We start from the raw sequence: 21,625 nt of genomic DNA, 5'->3' as shown, positions 1-21,625 counted from the left end.
CACGCCGACCGGAGCCCCGTCGGCCGCCCACGAGCACACACCACTGTCCGCGCTGACGGCATCCACGCTGCATCAAAGGAGGAGGAAGCATGGACGAGCTCGAGCTCGAGCTCGATCCACAGTGTGTCATTCGCTACATAAGCGCGCGTTTGCAGCACGGGTAGATCGCCTATGCTTTGACCACAATGTGGGTGTCCACGCGGGGGAGCGGAGTGCACGCGCATGCACGGCGACCCAGATCTGTCTGGCAGAGAGGGCCGCGCGCGCGCTCGCCGGGCAAGTCTTGGCCGCTGGCGAGCAGAGCAGAGCTGCGCTGCTCGTGGCCGACCCGATAGCGCCTGCCTGCGACTCTGGGCGAAATGTTACGGTGTTTGAAGTGTCTAGTGCCATTTGAGCACACGATACACTTTGTGCACACTGCACTAGTCCACTCCCACCGTTGCTCGACCCCGTGTCAGGTGTGTCAGAGGGGCGCAGGGGCGTGCCCCTTGGGCCTTGGACCCGTTTCACAGCAACAAGTCGTGCGCCGTGGCGGCCACTGGCGACCATGGCGCGTTGGGTATCCGGCGCCGCCGCCCCCGGCGCCGCTCGCCCGTACTGTGCGCCACGCCACTATTTTTTTCCCTTTGGGCGACGCCTGGCGCCTTCGCGTCATTCTCAGCACTGCGCAGTAAAGAGGGCATCGCCTCGGCATTGCTGCTACTTCTTGGCCTGCCTGTGAGCCTTGGCGCGGGGCATATGCCAGCCGGGCGCTGCCTCGGCGCCTCGGCGCACGCCCATTGTGATCACCCCGGAATAAAAGGTGACGAAGGGGGGGCAAGCAAAAGCAAGGTCGGGCGGCCGTAGTGATGATGAAAGGCCCACTGATGATGATAACACTCGGGGCGTGTCAAGCGTCACAAGCAGATGCACGTCCCGCCTGCAGCAGAGTGACCCATGTGTGTCGCTGCTCGTTCCGGGGAGGTCTGTGTAAGAGTGACGACAATCTGTGCGTTGTGCGGGTTGGAGCCATAAGTGTCGCACTCAATCTAGAGCATGCATACTGGCAGCAGCAAGCCGGGGCACATTGCGCAGCAGTCATCTGTCCTGCCTGTCCCTTGCTTGTCCTCTTCTTCCTGTCCCACACACCTTCCTCGTCTTCCCTCTCACATCCTTGCTCTCTCGTCCACCACCGCCGCCGCTTGTCGAAATTGAATCCCGACGAGTCCTCCTCCCCGTCCCCCTGCAAAGGGACCAAACAAATCCTTATTAGACGACGTAGAGCCCTCGCGTCTCGCGCCGCTCGCCTTCCCCGCGATCACGTGTCAATCATCACTTAAGCCTCCCTCCCTCTCTCTCTCACCGCAGCGCGCGCCGCTCGCCGCTGTCTGTCGCCGTTGACGCTACTGTTTCACTAGCGCGCGCCGTGCCGCCAGCCAGCTGCTCTTTGCGCGCACAGTACCGCATTGTAATCATACCTTCCCCCACCCACCTTCCTTCCTTCCTTCCTCCCACTCGCACCACCCCTTGGGGTAGCTTCTCCCAACCTCCTTCTCTCTCGCCCTCGCTTTGCCTCTCTCTCGCCCCTCCCCCCTCCCCGCTCTGCCTCGGCACACCGTCGTTGGTTGCACCGCCCAGCTCCACCCACTACGACCAACTACGGTACTACGGCCTGATTACCTACCGCCCGCCCCGATTACATCGACCAGTCGTCTCAACGCCTGATTGTGCCTCCCTCTCCCCTCTCTGGGTGGTGACTGCTATTGCTACTACTACAACTGCTACTCTGCCGCATCGCATCATATCACATCGCATCGCACCCATCCATCAGCAATCTACCTTCCCTCGACTTTTCTGGCCAACAGCGCCGACACTGCACGGCCATCATGGCCGACACCATGGTAGCCCAGCCCCTAGGCGCTACAGCCTTTGAGGGCCACCTACTCGGTCTCCTATCAGAACTAGACAAACAGCCAAACCTCGCATACCAGCAGCCGCTCTCTGCGGCCAAGACGCCCGCCGAAAAGGCCATCGAAGAGGCCATCCTACGTCTCGCTCGCCGCGCCGCCCAGAACGCAGCCGCCGAGCCCGTCTCCAACGGCAACGCGTCTCACCACCAGCGTCCCGCTGACAAGACGCCCCCGCCACTCGATACCAACTACTCGTCCATTTGCCCAACTTGTACCCGCCCCATCGCACCGATCACGACCCCTACACAGTCCTTCTCGGCTCTTGAACTCACCTCGCCCCGCATTGTCAACAAATGGAGCAGCAGAGACACGGCCCTGTCTGCGGACAAGGAACTCGAATTACTCAAGGCGCAGGTTCAGGATATTGCTCGTGTGTGCAAGGTGAGGAGGCACTCAAGAAGTGTGGGGCGGTATGCTGACACACGCAGGCTGTCGCCACTGGCGATCTCACCCAAAAGATTATCGTCCCCGTTGAGGGACAGGCTATGACGGAACTCAAGGACATTATCAACTCAATGGTCGACAGGCTCAACACTTTTGCAACAGAGGTGGAACGTGTGTCGCTCGAGGTCGGAACGGAAGGCAAGCTCGGTGGTCAGGCCGTCGTCGAAGGCGTCGAAGGGACCTGGCGCGAACTCACCAATGTTGTCAATCGGCTGGCTGCAAACCTTACCAACCAGGTGCGAAGCATTGCCAAGGTCACCAAGGCTGTGGCCCGTGGTGACCTCTCGGAAACAATCACGGTCGACGCAAAGGGCGAGGTCGCAGAGCTTGCCACGACGGTCAATGGAATGGTGAGTGGGCGGGTAAGACAGAGGGCTAACAACCAGGTCATGTCACTACGATTGCTAGCAGGCGAAGTCAGTCGAGTGTCTCTCGAAGTCGGTTCTCAAGGCAAACTCGGTGGTCAGGCCTATGTGCCGGATGTAGAGGGCGTGTGGAAAGACCTAACAGTCAATGTAAGCAGCACGGGCGTAGACGGTTCTGATCCCAGGTCAATCGAATGTGTCACTCCCTCACCACCCAAGTGCGATCTATCGGTAGCGTGACCACTGCAGTCGCCATGGGAGACCTATCAAAGACTATTGAAATCGAAGCCGAAGGAGAAATGGCCGTGCTCAAGGACACGGTCAACTCGATGGTCAAACAACTCACAAACTTCTCGGCCGAAGTTACCCGTGTCGCCCTGGAAGTCGGAACGCAGGGTATACTCGGTGGTCAAGCCGTCGTCGATGGTGTCGAGGGTGTGTGGGCGGACCTCACCACCAATGTCAACGTGAGTAGTGGCGGTGGCTCAACAGGCGCTGACTTCTAGAAAATGGCCAGGAACCTCACAGACCAAGTGCGAGAGATCGCCGAAGTCACCAAGGCTGTGGCGCGCGGAGACCTCACCAAGACGGTCAATGCCGATGTGCAGGGTGAAATTCTCGACCTCAAGATGACTGTCAACGACATGGTGGCCCAGCTCACCGTGTTCGCCGCCGAAGTCACGCGTGTGTCCCTTGAAGTCGGTACCGAAGGCAAGCTTGGTGGACAGGCTTTAGTCCCCAACGTCGAAGGCACCTGGAAGGTTCTTACGGACAATGTCAACCTCATGGCCACCAACCTCACCACGCAGGTGCGATCCGTGGCCGAAGTCACAACTGCTGTCGCTGCTGGTGATCTCTCCAAGAAGATTTCCGTCGAGGCGTTTGGCGAAATCCTCCAGCTCAAGAACACTGTCAATGCAATGGTCGACTCTTTGAGGAGTTTCTCGTCGGAAGTCACTCGGTAGGTCTGGGTCGTCCTGCCCAGCTGACGCCCCAGTGTCGCTCGTGAAGTCGGTACCGATGGAAGGCTCGGCGGTCAGGCCAAGGTGCCTGGTGTCGCTGGTACCTGGAAGGTGAGCTGCCAGTCTTCCTAGAAGCTAACTCCCCCAGGACCTTACCGACTGTGTCAACGTCATGGCTGCCAACCTTACAGTCCAAGTGCGAACCATTGCCCATGCTACTACCGCCGTCGCTCGTGGTGACCTCACCCAAAAGGTCGTTGGTGTCACCGTCTCGGGAGAAATCCTCGACCTTGTCAACACCATCAACAATATGATTGACCAGCTTGCCATCTTCGCCAAGGAAGTCACCCGTGTCGCCCGAGAGGTCGGTACGGAAGGAAAGCTCGGAGTCCAGGCCGAGGTCGGCAACATTGAGGGCACATGGCAGGAGATCACGTCCAATGTCAACACCATGGCCTCGAACCTTACGTCCCAGGTGCGAGCCTTCGCCCAGATTTCCGCCGCCGCCACGGACGGTGACTTTACCCGCTTCATCACGGTCGAGGCATCAGGTGAAATGGACTCGCTCAAGACCAAGATCAACCAGATGGTGTACAACCTCCGCGAGTCGATTGAGAAGAACACGAGCGCCCGTCAGCAGGCCGAGCTTGCCAACAGGTCAAAGTCCGAGTTCCTCGCCAACATGTCGCACGAAATTCGTACGCCAATGAACGGTATCATTGGCATGACGGTGCTCACGCTCGAGAGCGAGTTGACTCGCCAGCAGCGTGAGAACCTCATGATCGTCAGCTCGCTCGCCAGCTCGTTGCTCACCATCATCGACGACATTCTCGATATCTCCAAGATTGAGGCTGGTCGCATGACCATGGAGCAGATTCCGTTCTCCCTCCGTCTGGCCGTCTTCAGTGTCCTCAAGACGCTCTGCGTCAAGGCCTCGCAGAACAAGCTCGACCTTATCTACGACATTGACACGACCATCCCCGACCAGCTCGTCGGCGACCCTCTCCGTCTGCGTCAGGTCATTACGAACCTGATCGGTAACGCCGTCAAGTTCACCACCGAGGGCCAGGTTGCCCTGTCGTGCCGCGTCAAGTCGTCCAAGGAGGGTGAAGTTGAGCTGTCCTTCTGCGTCGCCGACACCGGTATCGGTATCAAGCAGGACAAGCTCGACCTCATCTTCGACACATTCGCACAGGCCGACGGCTCGACAACTCGCAAGTACGGTGGTACTGGTCTCGGTTTGACCATCTCCAAGCGCCTGGTCAACCTCATGAACGGTGACCTGTGGGTTGAATCCGAGTTTGGCGAGGGCAGTCGCTTCTACTTCACCATGGTCACCGCCACGACGTCGTACACGAACGAGCAAGTCATCGAGCGTGTCTCGCCGTGGGCAGGCCGCGCCGTGCTCTTCATCGACACATTAGGCGACGAGACGGGCGTGTGCGAGATGCTCACGGAACTCAACCTCAAGGTTACGGTTGTCAACACAGCCAACGCCGTGTGGGACCTCAAGCAGACGGACGGCTTCCCGCACTTTGACACCATGATTGTCGACTCGCTAACCGCGGCTGAGCGGGTGCGTACCATTGAGCACTTGCGATACATTCCCATTGTGCTCTTGGCTCCGTCCGACCGGCCAGCTGGGCCCGACAACCCGTCGTTCATCACCATGGACCAGGACCGGCGCAAGTTACTCGGCCTCCCGAGCCCCTCGGAGCAGCTCATCTCGCCCGTACCCGTCAAGGACTGTCTCGACATGGGTATCAACACGTACTACACCACGCCGTTGAACCTGCAAGAGCTGGCCAATGCCATCGTGCCCGCGCTCGAGTCGCACCAGGTTCAGCCCGGCGACACGGTCAAGGACACGGTGCTGAGCATTCTGCTTGCCGAAGACAATGTCGTCAACCAAAAGCTCGCCGTCAAGCTGCTTGAGGTGGCTGGTCACAAGATTGAGGTGGCGGATAACGGCGAGATCGCCATTGAAAAGTACAAGAGGAGACAGCTGGCGGGTACGCCTTTTGACGTTATCCTTGTGAGTTGCGCGTCGCAGAGTCGGCTAGCATCGCTAACTCCACGTTAGATGGACGTGTCGATGCCAGTCATGGGCGGTATGGAGGCCACGGGCCTTATCCGCGAACACGAGGCCGTGACCAACATTGCCGCCACGCCTATCATTGCCTTGACGGCCCACGCCATGATTGGCGACAAGGAGCGCTGTCTCGCAGCAGGGGTGAGTAGCGGCGTCCTGACTTTTCAGCTCCTGACACCCTCTCCAGATGACCGCCTATGTGACCAAGCCACTACGCCGCGGCGACCTGCTAGCGGCTATCGCCAAGGTGCTAAACACCAAGCCGCAGTCTGGCGCTCCGCACTACATGTCGGACGCCACCCAGTCGACCATTGACGATGTCGACCGGACGCTGGTCCTCGCCAGCCGTTAGAGCCCATACACGCCAGCGCTAGAGCTATACACGGCACTAGAGCTTTTCTACTGCAGCATTACTTCTTCGTTTTGGGTCGTTGCTCCTTTTTTCGTTTTGCTCGTCTCTTGGTCTGTTATTACAGCAAACTGTGGATATCGTCGCGTATATCTCCCTTTCACGGCATTGCAGGGAATACACCTGTGGTATCGTTGTATGGATTGTAGCCTCATGCATGTGGTTGGTGGAGTCGTCAAGGGGTGGCGTCAGACCGTGGGCGCTGGCGTGGTCGTGGAGGGTACAAGACACGGTTGACGAGGTCTATTGGGAGGTCTACAGCCTCGGGGACGGCAGTGGGTGAGGTAAACTTGGCGTAGTAGCGCTCAGCGGCGTCGGAGTCGTCGGCCGGGATGTTGGCGTACTTGTCTGCGAGCGTGTCAGCGTGGTCCCACGCGTGGCCCCGTCTCACCAGTGATGAGGGTAGCCGAGGTGAAAGCCGGGGTGAGGAAGACGGTGAGGCCGGCGTAAGACCAGTAAGCGAGGAGGACGACGACCATGAGCCAGCAGGGCACGACGACGGCCCATTCACTGCGGCGTTAGCGAGCTCAAGTCTGTACGCACCGAGCAGGGTACCACGTCCATCCGACGGCGTCGAGCCAAGCAGGCGGCGCGAACGCCCAGAGCAAGTACACGGCAAAGAGGAGGTACGTGAGCAGGATCGCCAAGCTCCCGTACACCTCTTTCGCAGAGGGCAGGTCGTCGCGCGGTGTGTTAGCAGACGAGGGCGACGCGTCGTCGTCCGAAATGGTCGAGGTGGGCGGCCATGGCGAGATGGGGTCGAGGGGCGACTGGACAGCAGCGGCGGCGGCGAGGGGGTCGATCTGGGTGGAGGCGCGGCGCGAGGGGACGTGGGTTGGTGGTGTGGGGAAGCTTGATGCGCGCGGCGTCAGCGGTTCGGGTGGTGGCGAGTGGTGCTCTTCCTTTGAGAGGCTGAGCTGGAGCCGCGTTGAGCGGCGCGTCGTTGACATGGTTGCGCGTTGGGGGAGAAGAGTAACGTCAACGTCGTCAACAAAGTGCAATGTGACGCTTGTGACTGTGAGCTGCTTTGCTGGCTTGTTTTCAGAAACGCGCAGGTGGAGGTCAGTCAGGCGATCCGGTCATCCGCCGGCGCGCGCGTCCGTCGCGCGTCGGTCAACAAGTCGCCGCCGACATTTCCATGTCTTGTCTCGTATCCTGTCTCTTGTGATCTTGTCTTGTTGTCTCAAACACCATGGCAGCAGCAAGCATAAAGCGTACGTCCGCCCCAAAGCCCAACTAACACGACGTAGCGATCGACGCGGCGTCGGTGCACAGCCTGCACTCTGGCCAAGTGGTCCTCGACCTCCCTGGCGCCGTGAAGGAACTGCTCGAGAACAGCCTCGACGCGGGCGCGACCATCATCGGTGCGTCGCCGCCCCTCTCCCTCTACTTTCGACTAACCACTACCCAGACGTGCGGATAAAAGACAGCGGGTTGGACACGCTCGAGGTGGTGGACAATGGCTCGGGCATCGCAGCCGCAGACTACGACAGTATCGGTAAGCAAACCTACCCCTCGTGTTCTCGCTCACGCTCACGCGCAGGCCTAAAACATCACACGTCCAAACTCCCCTCCCTCGCTGCCCTGTCGACAGTCGACACGTTCGGATTCCGCGGCGAGGCGCTCTCGGCCCTCTGTGCCCTGTGCGACGGCGTAACGGTCACCACCGCCACCGCCGAGACGGCGCCGATGGGCGCCGTGCTTGGGTTGGGGAGGGACGGGCGGGTGCAGTCTACGGGAAAGGTTGCGAGGCAGGTGAGTGGGCGTTTGGGAGGGGAGGCGGAGCGGTGGAGGGGTAGGTGGTGGTTCTCGCGCGGAGCGCGTAGGGGTGGGGAGGCGGAGCGGTGGAGGGGTGGGTGGTGGCATACTTCTCGCGTAGGGGTGGGTGGGCGGGCAGAGTAGAACATAAGGAGTGGGGAAGGGGAAATGGACGGCCGGGACACGCAGCGTGGAGGTGGCATTGCTAACAACATCAGCGCGGCACCACCGTGTCCGTCTCCGGGCTGTTCGCTGCCCTCCCCGTCCGGCGAAAAGAGTTTGAACGCACGCACAAGCGCGAGTACGCCAAGGCCTTGGGGATATTGACGGCTTATGCGCTCGTCCCGGCGTCAGCGGGGCGGGCGGTGCGGCTCAAGGTCGAGTCGGTTGGTGGCGGGCGCGGGGGGTGAGTTGGAGGTCGGGGGAGGTGGTGGGAGGAATGCAGCTGACACCGCACCCAGTAAACGCCACACAGTCCTCGCGGTCGACGGCAAGGGCGGCCTCCGCGCCTCTGTGGCCGCCGTATGGGGTCCCAAGGCGCTCGAAGGTGTCGTGGACGTTGACCTTTCGCTCGAGGTGGCCATCGACAAGGCCATGGCACGGCGAGAGGGCATTGAGGAGGGGTGAGTGGCGACGTCGTCCGCGCTGACAGCCAGCACACAGCAGGTCCGCGTCTCGGGACTGATATCCTCCGGCGCGTGGGGGCAAGGCCGCTCCAGCGCCGACAGGCAGTTCGTCTACATCAATGGCCGCCCATGCGCTCTCCCAAAGGTCCTCAGGACTGTCAATGAGGTGTACAAGTCGTTCAACACCAATCAGGTGCCGCTCGCCATTCTCGACTTCACAATACCCCGCGAAAGTGTCGACATCAACGTCAGTCCCGATAAGCGCACCATCTTCGTTCACTCCGAGGCGAACCTCATCGACGCGTTGAGGGTGAGTCACGGGTGTGGGTACGGCTAACGGCAGGACGCGCTGGACAAGTTCTTCCAGCCTACCAGGTCTAGCTACGCCGTGTCGGGCGCGTCGCAGACCGTCAAGCTTGTGCAGCCGAGCGTCGTTGCTCCGCCCACCACCATCGACGAGGAGGAGGAGGAGGACCGCGAGGAGGGCCGTGACGAGGACGCACCCGCCGACGAACCCGAGGAAACCCAAGCGCAACCCAACGCCCAGCGACGTGCCTCGTCCCGCGCCTCGCGCTCCTCATCACGCTTAGGCTTAGTCGAATCCGAAGGCGAAGAGGAGCTCTCCCAGCCACTCGCGCCAATATTCCGCCGTCGACGGGAGCCATCACCGCCCCCAAGGCTAGCACAACAGACTCTTGACCCGACAGTCGCGTCGTGGAGCCCGAAGCGGAAGTCGACGGCATCGACGTCCGCTTCAAGAGCACCAGCGTCTGGCAGAGAGGCGCGGAGTAACCTCCGGCAGCGGCTGGCGGGGTACGCAAGCCAGCCTGTCGCTGTTGCCGAGGAGGAGGAGATCGAGTCGGAGGAGGACGAGGTGGTAGAGATGGAGGTTGAGGTGCGGCGGCCGTCTAGAAGACGGGAGGTGGCCACCTCGAATGGCGACGAGGACGGCGACACCGCCGAGGTCGACACCGAGGCTATTGAGGCTGACGAGCTTGACGACGACGCCGGCGTTGAAGATGACGACCCGGCCGAGGACGCGGACGTGAATGTGGACGTCGCGCCAACCGAGGATGATGTTGAGGTCCCAGACGATAGCGGGCTTCAAGACGAGCTGCAATCCGACAGAACCTCCCTATCACCAACTCCAACCCCAGAGCAGGACGACGCCGGCGACGCCGAGGCCACCTCCCCACCATCAGGCTACCGCGACGAGATCCAGTCGGCCGCGGCGACAGGTGAAGCAACCTTACGCTTCGACTTGGACCGCCTGCGAGCCCGATATGCCAAGCGCCAAGGCCAGCAGCCGGCGAAACGCAGCGCATACGCCGCCGTGCGCGCCGGCGCCGTGTCGGACGCCGCTGGCGTGGGTAACCGCGACGCAGCAGCTGCCGAGGCGGCCCTCGCGCGCGTCATCTCCAAAGACGATTTTGCGCGCATGCAGGTCCTCGGACAGTTCAACAAGGGCTTCATTATCGCCCGTCTGCGGCACGAGGGCTCAGACGACCTGTTCATCGTCGACCAGCACGCCAGCGACGAAAAGTTCAACTTTGAGACGCTGCAGCGCACGACGGTGATCAAGGCGCAGGCGCTCATCCGGCCCCGGCCAATGCAGCTCACCTCGGCCGACGAGATTGTCGCCATGGAGAACTTGGACGTGCTGGAGGCGAACGGGTTCAAGGTCGGCGTGGACGAGGACGCGGCGCCGGGCCGGGGAGAGAGGATCACGCTGCAGGCCATGCCGGTCAGCAAGGAGACAACGTTCGACTTCAAGGGTGGGTGTGGTACGGGGTCGGACTAGCGCTGACGATCAGACCTCGAGCAGCTGCTCCACCTCCTCGGCGACGGTGCGCGCCCACAGGGGCAGATGGTGCGGTGCTCCAAGGCGCGAGCAATGTTTGCCATGCGCGCGTGTCGCCGCAGTGTCATGATTGGGAAGAGCTTGACCAAGGCGCAGATGGTGGCGCTGTTGCGCAACATGGGCACGATTGACCAGCCTTGGGTGAGTGGGGACTTGGAGTGAGCGAGCGTTGTGCTGACGAAGCAGAACTGTCCTCATGGCCGTCCGACCATGCGCCACATGTGTGAGCTGACCCCGCCGTCGCGGCCGCACTCTGGCCGCGGACGCATCGATTGGGCCAAGTGGGAGTAACATGTAGCCATAACATATAGTCAGGATGTATTGCATTGCCCTCGCGCAAGTGGCGCAAGTGGTAGGAAATGAGACACAACATTAAGTGCTTGGGTATCCAGCACCAACCGCACCACTACACAGAACAGCTCTTGATCCATCATCTCCCCATTCACCCACACCATTCATCGGCACTTCGCGGTGGTAGGAGATAAGTGAGACAGAGAGACACCAATTTGGTTCAGTATGTCCCGCCGTCCGATGTATCAGCCGCATTCGTCGCTCATAGGTGCCACATTCCGTCTCGCAGCCTGCCGCCACAGAGGCCAAGGACCGCCTCCCTCCGTCCCACAATGGAGGCTTGCATTCGTCTGTGTACTTACTCACGCTTCACGACCATGTCAGAGCAAGCACGCCGCGAGCACGACGCCCCCCCCCCCCCCCCCCGCGGCCCCAGCCACCCCAACGCCGCCGCCCCGCCCACCGCTCCCCGAGTGGGCGGCGGACACGTCCTTCCCAATAACGCGGGACGTCGACCCAGATGCTTCAGCCTTCTTCCCCGAAACCCCGCATCTCGACTCGCGCGCCCTCATCGCTGGTCGTGAGGCGAGCATGGCGTGGGCCGACGCCGCGGCGTGGGACGCGTGGTCCGAGATCGACGAGTTGACGTTCACTTTGGCCGTGTTCTACAAGGCGTATGCTCTGTACGTTTGTGTGCGGCGCGCCGCACCCCGGCTGACGAGTACGGTAGGAACCACGCGCAGTGGGGCCGTCGGCCGGGATACCTCAGCGTCGAGGCATGGACGGACGAGACGAGCAGCATGGTCTCATTCGCGTACCAGCTCGCCGGGAACCTGCTGTTCCCGCACGCCGCCGTGCCCCGCAAAACGCCAGTCTACGACTTTTGCGGCGACGCGCTCGATGCTTGTGCCGTCCCGATTGTCGACACGGAGCTGTCGAGTATCGTCGGCGACCTCCCGCTTGGCCGGTACGATCCCGTCCTCAAGAACTATCCCCCCGGCCCGTCCATCACCGGCCGCGTCGTGTATGATGAGCAGGTTGGCAACTGGGTGCTCAAGATTGTTTCGAGGACGGGCGCGAATGGCGAGGAGCTCCCACTCGACGATGACGACCAAGAGACGCCGGTGACGGTGCCGACAGGCAGGACACCTTCGGCCCAGCCCCCTGCATCGCCATCACACCACCTCTATACCACCGTAATCCTGCCTCCTCGCAGCACTGCCGCACTAGCCCGCCCACACAATGCAAGATGATGACTGCTACTACTGATACAACTACTACGCCACCGGTCCCACCTTCTGCTGCGTGCTCTCAATCTGTTTCGGCATCTTCACACGGCTCGCCGACCCGAGCAAGTTCTCAATTTCGTTCTTGTTGAAGTAGTGCGGCGCCACTGTGCGATGTCAGCTACGCCCAGAATCACCCACTCACGCTCAGACAGCCACGACCCCTCGATCGGCACACACTGCCGCATATACTCTTTCGACGTGAGCACGAGCTCGTAGTAGAGAATGAAGCGCGGCGGGGGCTGCATGCCGATGAGGCACGAACTCGGGTGGATAAACACTGTGTGGTTGTTCTTGGTCGTGCGGTAACCGCCACCCTTGTCGATGCGCGCAGTGTTGTAGAAGTACCCGGCCGTGATGGCCTTTTGTACCGGCACAATCTCGTTGGGGTTGGACTCGATAACCACCTCGACACGGTCGCACAGGCTCGCCAGCTGGTCGCGGATATCGCGCACGCGGCACAGCGACTTGTACTGCACAAAGTTCTCCTGGCAGAACTGCTGGCTGTAGTTTGTCTCGGCCCACTGGTTGAAGATGTTGAGCAGGGTGAAGTGGTCACCGCCGGGCTTGACAAAGTTCTTGTGCGCCTGGTCGGCGTGCACCCGCTTGTCCTTGGGGCGGTACAACAGCGAGCCCGACTCCTGCAGCATGGAGATGATGATTAGCACCTCGTGCGTGCACTTGAACACCTCGGACCCGATGATGGCCTTGGACAGCATCGGGTCGACAGGGAACTCGGCCATGCGTCGCCCAAGACGTGTCAGTTCGCCCTTGTGGTTGAGCGCGCCGAGCGCGTACAGCATCTCGAACGACCGGATGATCGTCTCGGCTGGCGGCTTGTCCAAAAAGTCAAAGTTGAGAATGTCGTTGATGCCGAGGGATTTAAGCATGAGGACCACCATGCCGAGGTTGGTACGCTGGATTTCTGGGATCGTGTCCTGCGGCAGCTCGTTCTTGAACGCCCACTTGGTATACAGGCGGAATGCCTTGCCTGCACCAACACGACCAGCACGGCCCGCACGTTGCTGTGCCGAGGCGCGTGAGATAGGCTCAACAACTAGCGACGACATGCCAGTCTTTGGGTTGTAGTTGTTCTGCTTGACGAACCCGGGGTCGATAACGTACACAACACCGTCGATGGTGATGGACGTCTCGGCAATGTTGGTGGCCAGGACGACCTTGCGCGCGCCTTCTGGTGTCGGCTCGAAGATTTTCGTCTGCTGCTCGCTCGGGAGGTTGGCATAAATGGGCGCAATAATCAGCTCGGGCACCTTGTCGCCTAGTGTCCGCATCGTCTCGGTCAAGTTCTCCTCGCACGCCTCGATCTCATCCTGACCAGTGAGGAAGAGCAAGATGTCACCCTTTGGCTGCGTGGTGTGGATCTGCAGAATCGTCGTCACCGCCGCGTGGATGTAGTTGGCCTCGGGTTGCTGCGTGTAGAACATGTCGACGGGGAAGCGACGGCCAGGGACGTCAAAGATTGGCGCACCGTCGAAGAACTCGGAGAACTTTTGGGCGTTCATCGTCGCTGACGAGATGAGCAGGCGGAGCTCTGGTCGGAACCGCGCAATGTCCTTGACCAGGCCGAACAGGATATCCGTGGACAGGGTACGCTCGTGGGCCTCGTCGATAACGAGCGCCGAGTAGGTTGACAACTCGGGGTCGGTCAAGAACTCTCGAAGAAGCATACCGTCCGTCATGTACTTGAGGACCGTCTTGTCGCTCGTCATATCCTCGAAACGGATCGAGTAGCCGACCTCCTGACCCAGTCGCGTGCCTACTTCTTCAGCGACACGGGCGGCGACCGACATGGCGGCGACACGACGCGGCTGCGTGCATCCGACCTTCATGCCGCCCTTGGTGTAGCCAGCCTCGTGGAGGTACTGCGGCAATTGTGTCGTCTTGCCGGAACCCGTCTCGGCGACAACAATCAGCACCTGGTGCTCGGCGATAGCCTCCAGCAGCTCGTCGCGGAACTCGTAGATCGGTAGCGACTTGCGCGTGTCGTCGATGCTCTGCGCGCGCTTCTCCGCCTCTTCGACCTGCTGCATGATGGCTTGCGCCTCAGCAGTCAACGTTCCGTTCAGCTTGCCCTCCTGCAGGAACTTGATGCCCTGTGACTCGTCGAAGACATAGTCGTACTCGTCCTCGATGATGACCTTGTCGAGCGCGCCGGTGGTCAAGTCGGTCTTGTACCGCTGGCTCTCCTCCCATGTGTCGATGTCGGTGACAAACTCGCCGTCCTTGGGCTTGGCCTCGTCGTAGCGCTTATACAATGCGTTCTTGCGCTTCTTCGAGTCGATGCGACCTTGCTCGGTGATGTAGTCGTCGGGGAGCATGTAGCCCTCAGTGCCGTCATCGATCTTCTGCCGCGCCTCGAGAATCTTGACGAGCTCGACCTTGCGCTGGTACTCCTCCATCTCGCGCTTCGACAGCTGCTGCCCACGGAACAGGACCTTCTCGTCCTCGAGCTCCATCTTGAGCAGGTCGAGTCGCTGCTGCTCACGCTTGGAGAGATACTCCTGACGCGAGTGGAGACGCAGGTCGTCCATGACAGAGGCTCGGGCGACAGGATCATTGGCGAGCGCTTCTCTCCTCGCTGCCTCCTTGCCGCCCTCGCCCGTCCTGTCCGCAACAACCTTCTTCGTCCGGTCCTTGTCCTTGTCGCGCATGCGCGCCGCGAACGCATCTCGCTCGGCCAAGTCTTCGGCCGCCTCGCGTTCCCGCCTCTCCTCCTCCGTCTCTTCTGGCGGGAGGTCCTCTCGTGGTGGCGTAGGCGAGTCTATCCTCGCGCGCTTGGGCTCCAGGTCCTCGGGCTCATCGTCCCAGTTGCCATCGGTTTCGCGTTTCCGTGACGACCGCGACTGCTTGACAGTCTCGCGTTCAACCTTGTCCTTCTTCTTCTTCTTCGAGCTGGAGGGCTCGTCGTCGAGCAATAGAGAGAACTTCTGCGAGTTGACCGAAGGGGCGGCCTTTGGCGTCTTGGTCTTCGTCTTGCGCGGGATGAGCGAGTGGACCTGAGTGGCAAAGTCTTTCAAGTCTGGCGTCTCGTCCAGACCCATGCCGACGAGGGTATGGTAGAGGTCACCAGCTGTTTTGGACGATGTGGCTGGGGGAGGGTCAGCTAAGTCGACAGAATGGGAAGATGACGCACCAGCCGAGTGGACAAAGTCGACCGTTGCGCTGTCGGACGACCCAAGGATCTGTTCGTGTGAGCCGGCGGCATGGGACAAGAGGGTCGGACTTACGCGAACGACATTGTCGCCAATGTACTGCTTGACGTCCATGGCGCGAGGATGATGCGGCGGGAAAACCGATGGCGCAGGCGGTTTTTGATCCTCGTCAGGCTGTCGTTTAGCTGTTTGTCGTTGCTGCTCGACGAGTGTGATGGAGTTGCAACTCTTGCCTCTACATTGACCACCTCGAGATGGAGGAGAGTGATGGTCATTGACTTCTCAGCGAGCGGCAAACATTGAAATCGTGGCATTTTCGGTGGAACTTTATACAATGGAGTCGCGTGGCCATTGTGATAAATATACTCCCGCCTCACCCATCCACCATCTCTCCTGTAACAAGCAAAGTCGAGGAGGAGCAACATGATGCACAATCCAGCTGCCGACACCGTCAACATCCATCTCCTCGCCATCAACATCCACCTCGTCGCCTTTGCCAGCTCGGAGACTCTGCATCCGATCTAAAAGCACGGGAAATCATGTTCTTCTGTGCCAGTGAGTGGAGCTGATCCGAGCCAGGATGACAGCAGCTAACTCGACCTCCAGTCTCTGGCTCTCCACCTCAGGTGCCCGTCGTCTCCAAGACATCGGGCACGGTGTACGAGAAGGCTCTGATCGAGCGGTATATCGGTACGTCGCGGTGACTCATAAACGCCAATGCTTGTGCGCAGAGCCTGTGCTGACGCGTCGCAGAGGAGAATGGAACCGACCCCATCACGGGCGAGGCTCTGACCAAGGACGACTTGATTGACGTCAAGGCCAGTGAGTGGAGCAGCAAGTGAGCAAGAGTCGTGCTAACCCTGTGACAGAGCCCTCGACCCTCCCTCCCCGCGCGTCGAACCAGACCTCGATCCCCGCGCTGTTGACAGCCCTCCAGTCCGAGTACGACGCGATCATGCTCGAGTCGCTCGAGATCAAGAAGGCGTTCCAGGCATCCAAGCAGGAGCTGGCCAACGCGCTCTACCGAGAAGACGCGGCGACTCGTGTCATTGCGAGGTTGCTCAAGGAGCGTGACGAGTCGAGGGAGTGAGTTGAGCGTTGTTGGCACCAACTGACCCCACAGCGCATTGGCATCTGTACAGGCTTCGATTGGCATCGCCCCCGCGCCTGCTGAGGAGGCTGCCGAGGACGTCGAGATGCAGCAGGAGGGTGCGCTCCCTGCTGATGTTGAGGAGAAGATCATGGCCACGAACCAGGCGTGAGTTTTGTTATTGTTTACGCCACTGACGCTGTAGCCTCTCTTCGGTTCGCAAAAAGCGCAAGCCTGCGCCGGGCTACGCGACCGCCGACCAGGTCAAGACGTACGTCCAGTCGTCCCACGTCCCATCAATGCACGGCACCAAGCCGCCTGGCATCAATGCGCTCGACCTTGCCTCGGATGGCAAGACGATTGTCACTGGTGGCCTGGACAAGATTGTCCAGGTCTTTGACCTCGAGAGCCAAAAGGTGCTCGGCGCGCTCAAGGGCCACACCAAGGCCGTGACGCACGTCGCGTTCCGCGAGCAAGAGGGCGAGTCGAGGCTGGTCGTGTCCACAGCACAGGACAAGACGGTGCGCTTCTGGGGAGAGAACGAGGCTGGCGCCTGGTCTGCCAAGGGCAGCATCTCGGCCCACAAGGGCGACGTTACTGGCCTCGCCGTCCACCCCTCTGGTCTCTACGCCGCGACCGCGTCTACCGACAGCACGTGGTCCCTGCACGACATTGCCACTGCCAAGACGATTACGACGTACAGCCCTCCTGCGGGCATCGAGGGCTCGTTTGCGTACACCTCGTTCGACGTCCACCCCGACGGCGTGCTTCACGCCGGTGGTACCAAGGACGGCCTCGTCCGCGTCTGGGACGCGCGCTCGTCGACGTCATTGGCAGCCACCCTCGAGTCACATCCCGGCAAGGAGCTGTCGACGCTCAGCTTTAGCGAGAACGGCTACTACCTCGCGACTGGCTCGGCGTCCGACTCGACCGTCAACGTGTTTGACCTGCGCAAGCTCAAGCTCTTCTCTAGCTGGCAGCTGCCGTCCGAGAACACGGTGCACGAGGTGCGCTTCGACCCCTCTGCCCAGTTCCTCACCGTCGCCGGCACCGACCTCCGGGTGTACGCCAACAAGACTTGGGCCGAGCTGCTCAAGTTTGACGACAACAACGGTGTGCTGACCGCTGCGCGCTTCGGCAAGCTTGGCAGCGAGATTGTGGCTTCTGGCCTTGACCGCACCGTGCGTGTTCTCGGTGCGGCCGCGGCGTGAGTGTAGAGTGATTGTAGAAAGATGCATGCGTGCGACCTGCCGAGCGCGAGGCGAACGCAGCGACGCAGGCGTGAGGTGTCATTGACGCGTTGCATATGTGTGCGGCTGTCCCGTCTGGCCGCAACGTCCGTTCTGCGCGACTCTATAGCTCCTTGAGGTAGTTTGCTGGCACGAGACCCTGCCTTCCGTCCGCTTCACACGTCCACCCTAGTCGTCAGCCCACCCGCCAACAACACCGCACTCACAATCGTCCGACGTCTTTGCGATGATCGTGACAATCTGGTTCTCGGACACGGGCAGATCCGTGTCGTCGCCGCCTTCATAGTCGTACAGAGCTTGAGCCTGAGGCCCCTGCCCAGCGTCAGCGTGTGCGTCGTCGTCCTCCTGCCTCGCGCCGCCGGCGCCCGCACGCCGAACGGGAGGGGGCAAGTCGGACGCCATGCGCTGGAACGCGGGGGACTGCTGTACATTAGCTGTGGGGGGCTGTGCCGCGGCTGATTGATCGTCAGCGATACCTGGTCCTCGCTCGCCCTACCACTCTTGGGGTCGCGCCACATTGTCTTGGCGGCCTGCGTGCCCGAGCTCATGTCGACGTGCCCGAACGACTAGGCGCGGTCAGCCACGCTCGTGCATGACCCACCTTCTGGCTCTGGAGCCCCTCGACCGGCGTGCCGGCGACGCGGCGGCTAGGCGGCGGCTGGGGCGGGCCCGCGCTGTTCCGTGGCGGGGGCAGGCTCGGGCTGCTGCTCGTCGTAGAGGAGGACGACGGGGCGGGGCGGGACCACTTGTCGGCGAGCCCGCCGGCGCCGACCTTGCCCATCGCGCCGGACACGTGGGAGTTGGACGCGAACTTGTTGAGGCTCTTGCCCCCGAACGCGGAGATGCGCGAGGTCATGCCACCGCTGCCCGAGTCGGTGGACGGCGAGGACGCCGGCGCGCTCGACGACGGGCGGTTAGACGAGTGGATTGGCGGCGGGCCGCCTGCCGACGAGGAGGGGGGGGGCGGCACCGAGCGCCCGCCGCCTCCGCCGAGCTGCGAGACGGCGGCAGAGGCGACGCTCGCGGCCGCCGCCTTGGCTGCCGCGGGCGGGATGTGGATGTTGGCGCCGCCCGAGGAGATGGTCGCGCCGCCGTTGGCTGAGCCGCCTGCACCGCCGCCGACGAGGTGGGGCCGCGACTCGAAGTACTCGTCCAGGAGGGCGAAGAACGCCTGCTTGTCTGGGCGTTAGTGGGCTGCGTGGGGTGAGCAGTACCTTGGTATGATAGGTTTGCGAATACCATTGTCGTGGGTCGCTGTTGGGGAGAGAGAGGAGATGGAGATGGAGATGGGACAAGACGAGACGAGCAAAGGCGATGACGGATGACGCCAGGGGGGGCACAAGCCGCCGGTTAGCGAGAAAGCAGGGCCGACGCGCGGGGGGGGGGGGGAGCGCCAAGAAATGGATCAATCAACCTTTGTTGCACTTTCATTACAACCACTTGACTACTAAAGACTATAAACCATTGCTACTGCGTCTCGTGTTGGACAAGACCTGCGCACGCACGCCGCGGCGCGCCGCCGCGCCTCCGCACCACGCCGCCTACACCTTGTTCTCCTCGACGATGCGGTACTCTGTGCCGAGTTCCTCGCTGGACGCGAGCGAGTGTCCCGCGGGGTCGTGCTTTGCGTCCCACGCCTGCAACTCGGCATTGGGCACACGGGCGAGCTTGTGCGCGACGCTGCCGTCGTCGAGGTCGAGGACGACCTTGCGGATGCTGTAGTTGCCGAGCTTGGGCAGGACCTTGATCCACAGCACGTAGTACAGGAACGCGATGACGATGAAGCCCAGGCCGACGAGCGACGACGCGGCGTAGAAGAAGCCAAAGGCGCTGGCGTTGATGCCTGCCTTGGGCGGGACCCACGGCATGATGAGCAGGAACACGTTGGCGAGCACGTAGAAGATGGCGACGAAGGTCCACCCGCGGTACTCTGTGCGCGGGAGGCCGAGGCGCGTGCGCTGGCGGCGGATGAAGAAGAGGCCGATGGTCGTGAGGGCGAGGTAGAACGACGACGGGTAGTTCTGCAGCGCGATGACTGGGTATGTGTGTGAGTATGCTGGTGGACTGACGGAGGCGACACCGCCGCGCTTACCAAAGTTGAAGGCGTTGCCCGCCGGCGGGATGAGCACAAAGATGACGCTCACGAACCAGGTGACCAAGACGCCGGCTGCGGGCGTGCCGAACGGCCTGGTCGTGACCCAGAACTTGGGCCAGGGGAGGACGCCCTGCCTTCCGATCTCGCGCACCATGCGCGAGTGGCCGATGAGCGCCGCGGTGAGGTTACCGAACGCCGAGAGGATGGGGAAGATGGTGAGGCTGGGCGAGGTGAGCGAGCGAGCGTGGGGAGGGAAGAGCGCGTCAGCCGTCGCTCGACAAGATAGCACAGGCCCGACTTACCCCTTGGCCGCCTGGGCGCCGAACAGGGTCTGGAAGTACAGCGACGCGGTGATCTGGCTCGACTTGAGGATGGTCGCCTTGGGCAGCGCGGCAAAGTACGCGACGTTGACGAGGAAGTAGAGCACGAAGACGACGCTCACGGCGCCGAAGGCAGTGCGCTTGATCGTCCCGATCGGGTTCTTGACCTCGTTGGTGAAGTTGAAGCTGTTGGTCGAGCCGCCGTACGAGAAGATGACTGGGGGGTGGGGGTCAGCGGAAGGAGAGGGGGAGGAAGGGGAGCCACGCCGACTCACTGCTGACTAGCGCGTTTGAGATTGAGTAGCCGTCCGAGCTGGTGCCCTCGAAGCTGTTGTGGAAGTTGGCGGTCGGGTGGGGGATGTTCTTGAACGCGCCGCCGAGGACTGCGAAGCCGGTGAAAGTGATGCTGGGGGTGTGAGTGGGCTGTGGTACGCGTCGCCTCGCCTCGCCTCGCCTCGCCTCGGTACTCACAACAGCAGCGTGGCAATCTTGATCCACCCAAGCACGTTGATCAGCCCCAGCGCAAAGCGGTTGTTCGCGACGACGACAATCGCGACGACCGTCAAGCCGGCAATCGCGACGCCCTTGAGCTCCCAGTCCTTGGGAGCACGGTTGGACAGCTTGAAGATGTAGCTGGCCAGCACGAACCCGTTCGAGCTCATAAACTGCAGGATGACGGTCTGGACCGCGAACGCGACCGGGAAGAAGTACTGCGGCTTGGGGAACGCCAGCTCGAGGAAGACGCTGATCTCGGCCAGCGTGATCAGGTAGCCGAGCACCCAGTAGATGAGCGACAGGCCGACCGAGCCCGTGCCGCGGAGGATGGTGGATGCTGGGCGGGGTGAGTCTGTGGCAGGGACGTTTCCGCCTCGCGGCTGCCGCCACTCGGCACACACTCACGAGTGCTGAAGATACCCGTGCCGATAATCATCGACACGTTGAGGAAGAACGCAGTCCACCAGCCGACGTGATAACCGAGCGGGTTGGTCACCTCGACCGGCGCGCCGTCGACATTCTGGTACGTCACCTCGGCGTTGTTGTGCCCCGACTCGCCGACATACTGCAGGTCGCCCTTGATTACGAACTGGCGCTTGTCGAGCGTCGGGACGGCGTGCTGGTCGACCTCGCCGATGTCCGACTTCTCAGAGACGTCGTCTTGGTGTTGCTGGGGCATGGCTGCTGCTGGTGGTGCTGCTGGTGCTGGGCGGTGTACCGTGGGCAGTGCCCAACACACCGCGCATATAACGTCCAGTGCCACACTCTCCATCCCACCTCGCCGCCGCCCACGACCGATTGCACATGCGCACGAGCCCGACACCATCCTTACTCATCAGTCATGCATCCGCTGGACAGCACGCAAGCTCGTACCCCCAGCCCAGTGGCCTCGCTGAGAGCCTACCTGCCAGCCAGCGAGCACAGACGGCACCTCGAACCGCGGCATCCAGATGCACCAGCACCCCGCCGGCGCCACAACACCCCGCATGTCGTCGCGCACGGGGTATATGGCGTGCGGCGCAAATGGCGCAGACATGATTGGTAGAAGCAGAGATATCCGCAGCGCTAGACCCGGTATCAGTGTGGCGGAGAGGCAGGCAGGCAGCTCCACAGTGGCTCCGCGCCAGGAATGTGGAACGCGCTACCAGCGCGATGGCGT

The 21,625-nt window shown here is 61.7% G+C and overlaps 8 protein-coding genes across 8 annotated transcripts; 4 read left to right on the top strand and 4 right to left on the bottom strand.

The window, feature by feature from the left end:
- Positions 1–1,128: 1,128 nt before the first annotated feature.
- Positions 1,129–6,393, top strand: dhkJ (Hybrid signal transduction histidine kinase J). Its single transcript, XM_062768788.1, has 9 exons — positions 1,129–2,330; positions 2,378–2,743; positions 2,780–2,908; positions 2,944–3,225; positions 3,265–3,719; positions 3,756–3,831; positions 3,869–5,755; positions 5,804–5,953; positions 6,000–6,393. Exons 1-9 carry the CDS (start codon positions 1,866–1,868, stop codon positions 6,162–6,164), a joined length of 3,975 nt encoding a protein of 1,324 aa, XP_062624772.1. The 5' UTR covers positions 1,129–1,865; the 3' UTR covers positions 6,165–6,393.
- A 3-nt stretch (positions 6,394–6,396) lies between these two features.
- Pigp (Phosphatidylinositol N-acetylglucosaminyltransferase subunit P) lies at positions 6,397–7,171 on the bottom strand (the record flags this gene model as incomplete). Its single annotated transcript, XM_062768787.1, has 3 exons — positions 6,397–6,569; positions 6,613–6,731; positions 6,765–7,171. The coding sequence occupies 3 exons, from the start codon at positions 7,169–7,171 to the stop codon at positions 6,397–6,399; spliced, it is 699 nt and encodes a 232-aa protein (XP_062624771.1).
- A 213-nt stretch (positions 7,172–7,384) lies between these two features.
- PMS2 (Mismatch repair endonuclease PMS2) lies at positions 7,385–10,830 on the top strand. Its single transcript, XM_062768786.1, has 10 exons — positions 7,385–7,435; positions 7,472–7,585; positions 7,633–7,719; positions 7,765–7,976; positions 8,198–8,385; positions 8,441–8,602; positions 8,636–8,915; positions 8,949–10,380; positions 10,420–10,607; positions 10,653–10,830. Exons 1-10 carry the CDS (start codon positions 7,414–7,416, stop codon positions 10,755–10,757), a joined length of 2,790 nt encoding a protein of 929 aa, XP_062624770.1. The 5' UTR covers positions 7,385–7,413; the 3' UTR covers positions 10,758–10,830.
- Positions 10,831–11,089: 259 nt separating this feature from the next.
- LOC62_02G002276 (uncharacterized protein) lies at positions 11,090–12,010 on the top strand (the record flags this gene model as incomplete). Its single annotated transcript, XM_062768785.1, has 3 exons — positions 11,090–11,105; positions 11,194–11,440; positions 11,527–12,010. The coding sequence occupies 3 exons, from the start codon at positions 11,090–11,092 to the stop codon at positions 12,008–12,010; spliced, it is 747 nt and encodes a 248-aa protein (XP_062624769.1).
- cdc28 (Pre-mRNA-splicing factor ATP-dependent RNA helicase-like protein cdc28) lies at positions 11,988–15,491 on the bottom strand. Its single transcript, XM_062768784.1, has 4 exons — positions 15,292–15,491; positions 15,198–15,246; positions 12,189–15,152; positions 11,988–12,150 (listed from the first exon to the last, which is right to left on the bottom strand). Exons 1-4 carry the CDS (start codon positions 15,328–15,330, stop codon positions 12,035–12,037), a joined length of 3,168 nt encoding a protein of 1,055 aa, XP_062624768.1. The 5' UTR covers positions 15,331–15,491; the 3' UTR covers positions 11,988–12,034.
- Positions 15,492–15,659: 168 nt separating this feature from the next.
- On the top strand, positions 15,660–17,556 carry PRPF19 (Pre-mRNA-processing factor 19). Its single transcript, XM_062768783.1, has 6 exons — positions 15,660–15,771; positions 15,823–15,906; positions 15,970–16,038; positions 16,086–16,302; positions 16,340–16,474; positions 16,512–17,556. The coding sequence occupies exons 1-6, from the start codon at positions 15,756–15,758 to the stop codon at positions 17,515–17,517; spliced, it is 1,527 nt and encodes a 508-aa protein (XP_062624767.1). The 5' UTR covers positions 15,660–15,755; the 3' UTR covers positions 17,518–17,556.
- On the bottom strand, positions 17,537–18,865 carry Dbnl (Drebrin-like protein). The gene is made up of 5 exons (XM_062768782.1): positions 18,771–18,865; positions 18,158–18,735; positions 18,053–18,122; positions 17,763–18,011; positions 17,537–17,724 (listed from the first exon to the last, which is right to left on the bottom strand). Exons 1-5 carry the CDS (start codon positions 18,796–18,798, stop codon positions 17,660–17,662), a joined length of 990 nt encoding a protein of 329 aa, XP_062624766.1. The 5' UTR covers positions 18,799–18,865; the 3' UTR covers positions 17,537–17,659.
- A 232-nt stretch (positions 18,866–19,097) lies between these two features.
- Positions 19,098–21,145, bottom strand: MUP1_0 (High-affinity methionine permease; the record flags this gene model as incomplete). The annotated part of the gene is made up of 6 exons (XM_062768781.1): positions 19,098–19,591; positions 19,649–19,872; positions 19,954–20,188; positions 20,247–20,377; positions 20,443–20,803; positions 20,872–21,145. 6 exons carry the CDS (start codon positions 21,143–21,145, stop codon positions 19,098–19,100), a joined length of 1,719 nt encoding a protein of 572 aa, XP_062624765.1.
- Between the last annotated feature and the right edge of the window lie 480 nt (positions 21,146–21,625).

Source organism: Vanrija pseudolonga, chromosome 2 (assembly GCF_020906515.1).
Source record: "Vanrija pseudolonga chromosome 2, complete sequence".
In the NCBI taxonomy this organism is placed as follows: domain Eukaryota; kingdom Fungi; phylum Basidiomycota; class Tremellomycetes; order Trichosporonales; family Trichosporonaceae; genus Vanrija; species Vanrija pseudolonga.
Note: the sequence above shows the minus strand (reverse complement) of the source record. Positions and strands in the feature narration are given on the sequence as shown.

Bases quoted from the DNA above. Each gene is read 5' to 3' on its own strand.
- dhkJ (XM_062768788.1), top strand. From the start codon at position 1,866: ATGGCCGACACCATGGTAGCCCAGCCCCTAGGCGCTACAGCCTTTGAG. The intron at 2,909-2,943 runs GTAAGCAGCACG...TTCTGATCCCAG, and splicing joins GGAAAGACCTAACAGTCAAT to GTCAATCGAATGTGTCACTC. The intron at 3,226-3,264 runs GTGAGTAGTGGC...GCTGACTTCTAG, and splicing joins ACCTCACCACCAATGTCAAC to AAAATGGCCAGGAACCTCAC.
- PMS2 (XM_062768786.1), top strand. From the start codon at position 7,414: ATGGCAGCAGCAAGCATAAAGC. The intron at 10,381-10,419 runs GTGGGTGTGGTA...GCTGACGATCAG, and splicing joins GACAACGTTCGACTTCAAGG to ACCTCGAGCAGCTGCTCCAC. The intron at 10,608-10,652 runs GTGAGTGGGGAC...CTGACGAAGCAG, and splicing joins GCACGATTGACCAGCCTTGG to AACTGTCCTCATGGCCGTCC.
- cdc28 (XM_062768784.1), bottom strand. From the start codon at position 15,330: ATGGACGTCAAGCAGTACATTGGCGACAATGTCGTTCGC. The intron at 15,247-15,291 runs GTAAGTCCGACC...TCACACGAACAG, and splicing joins TTGGCGACAATGTCGTTCGC to ATCCTTGGGTCGTCCGACAG. The intron at 15,153-15,197 runs GTGCGTCATCTT...ACCCTCCCCCAG, and splicing joins CGACTTTGTCCACTCGGCTG to CCACATCGTCCAAAACAGCT.
- PRPF19 (XM_062768783.1), top strand. The intron at 15,907-15,969 runs GTACGTCGCGGT...GACGCGTCGCAG, and splicing joins TCTGATCGAGCGGTATATCG to AGGAGAATGGAACCGACCCC. The intron at 16,039-16,085 runs GTGAGTGGAGCA...ACCCTGTGACAG, and splicing joins CTTGATTGACGTCAAGGCCA to AGCCCTCGACCCTCCCTCCC.
- Dbnl (XM_062768782.1), bottom strand. From the start codon at position 18,798: ATGGTATTCGCAAACCTATCATACCAAG. The intron at 18,123-18,157 runs GTGGGTCATGCA...GACCGCGCCTAG, and splicing joins AGGGGCTCCAGAGCCAGAAG to TCGTTCGGGCACGTCGACAT. The intron at 18,012-18,052 runs GTAGGGCGAGCG...ACGATCAATCAG, and splicing joins GTGGCGCGACCCCAAGAGTG to CCGCGGCACAGCCCCCCACA.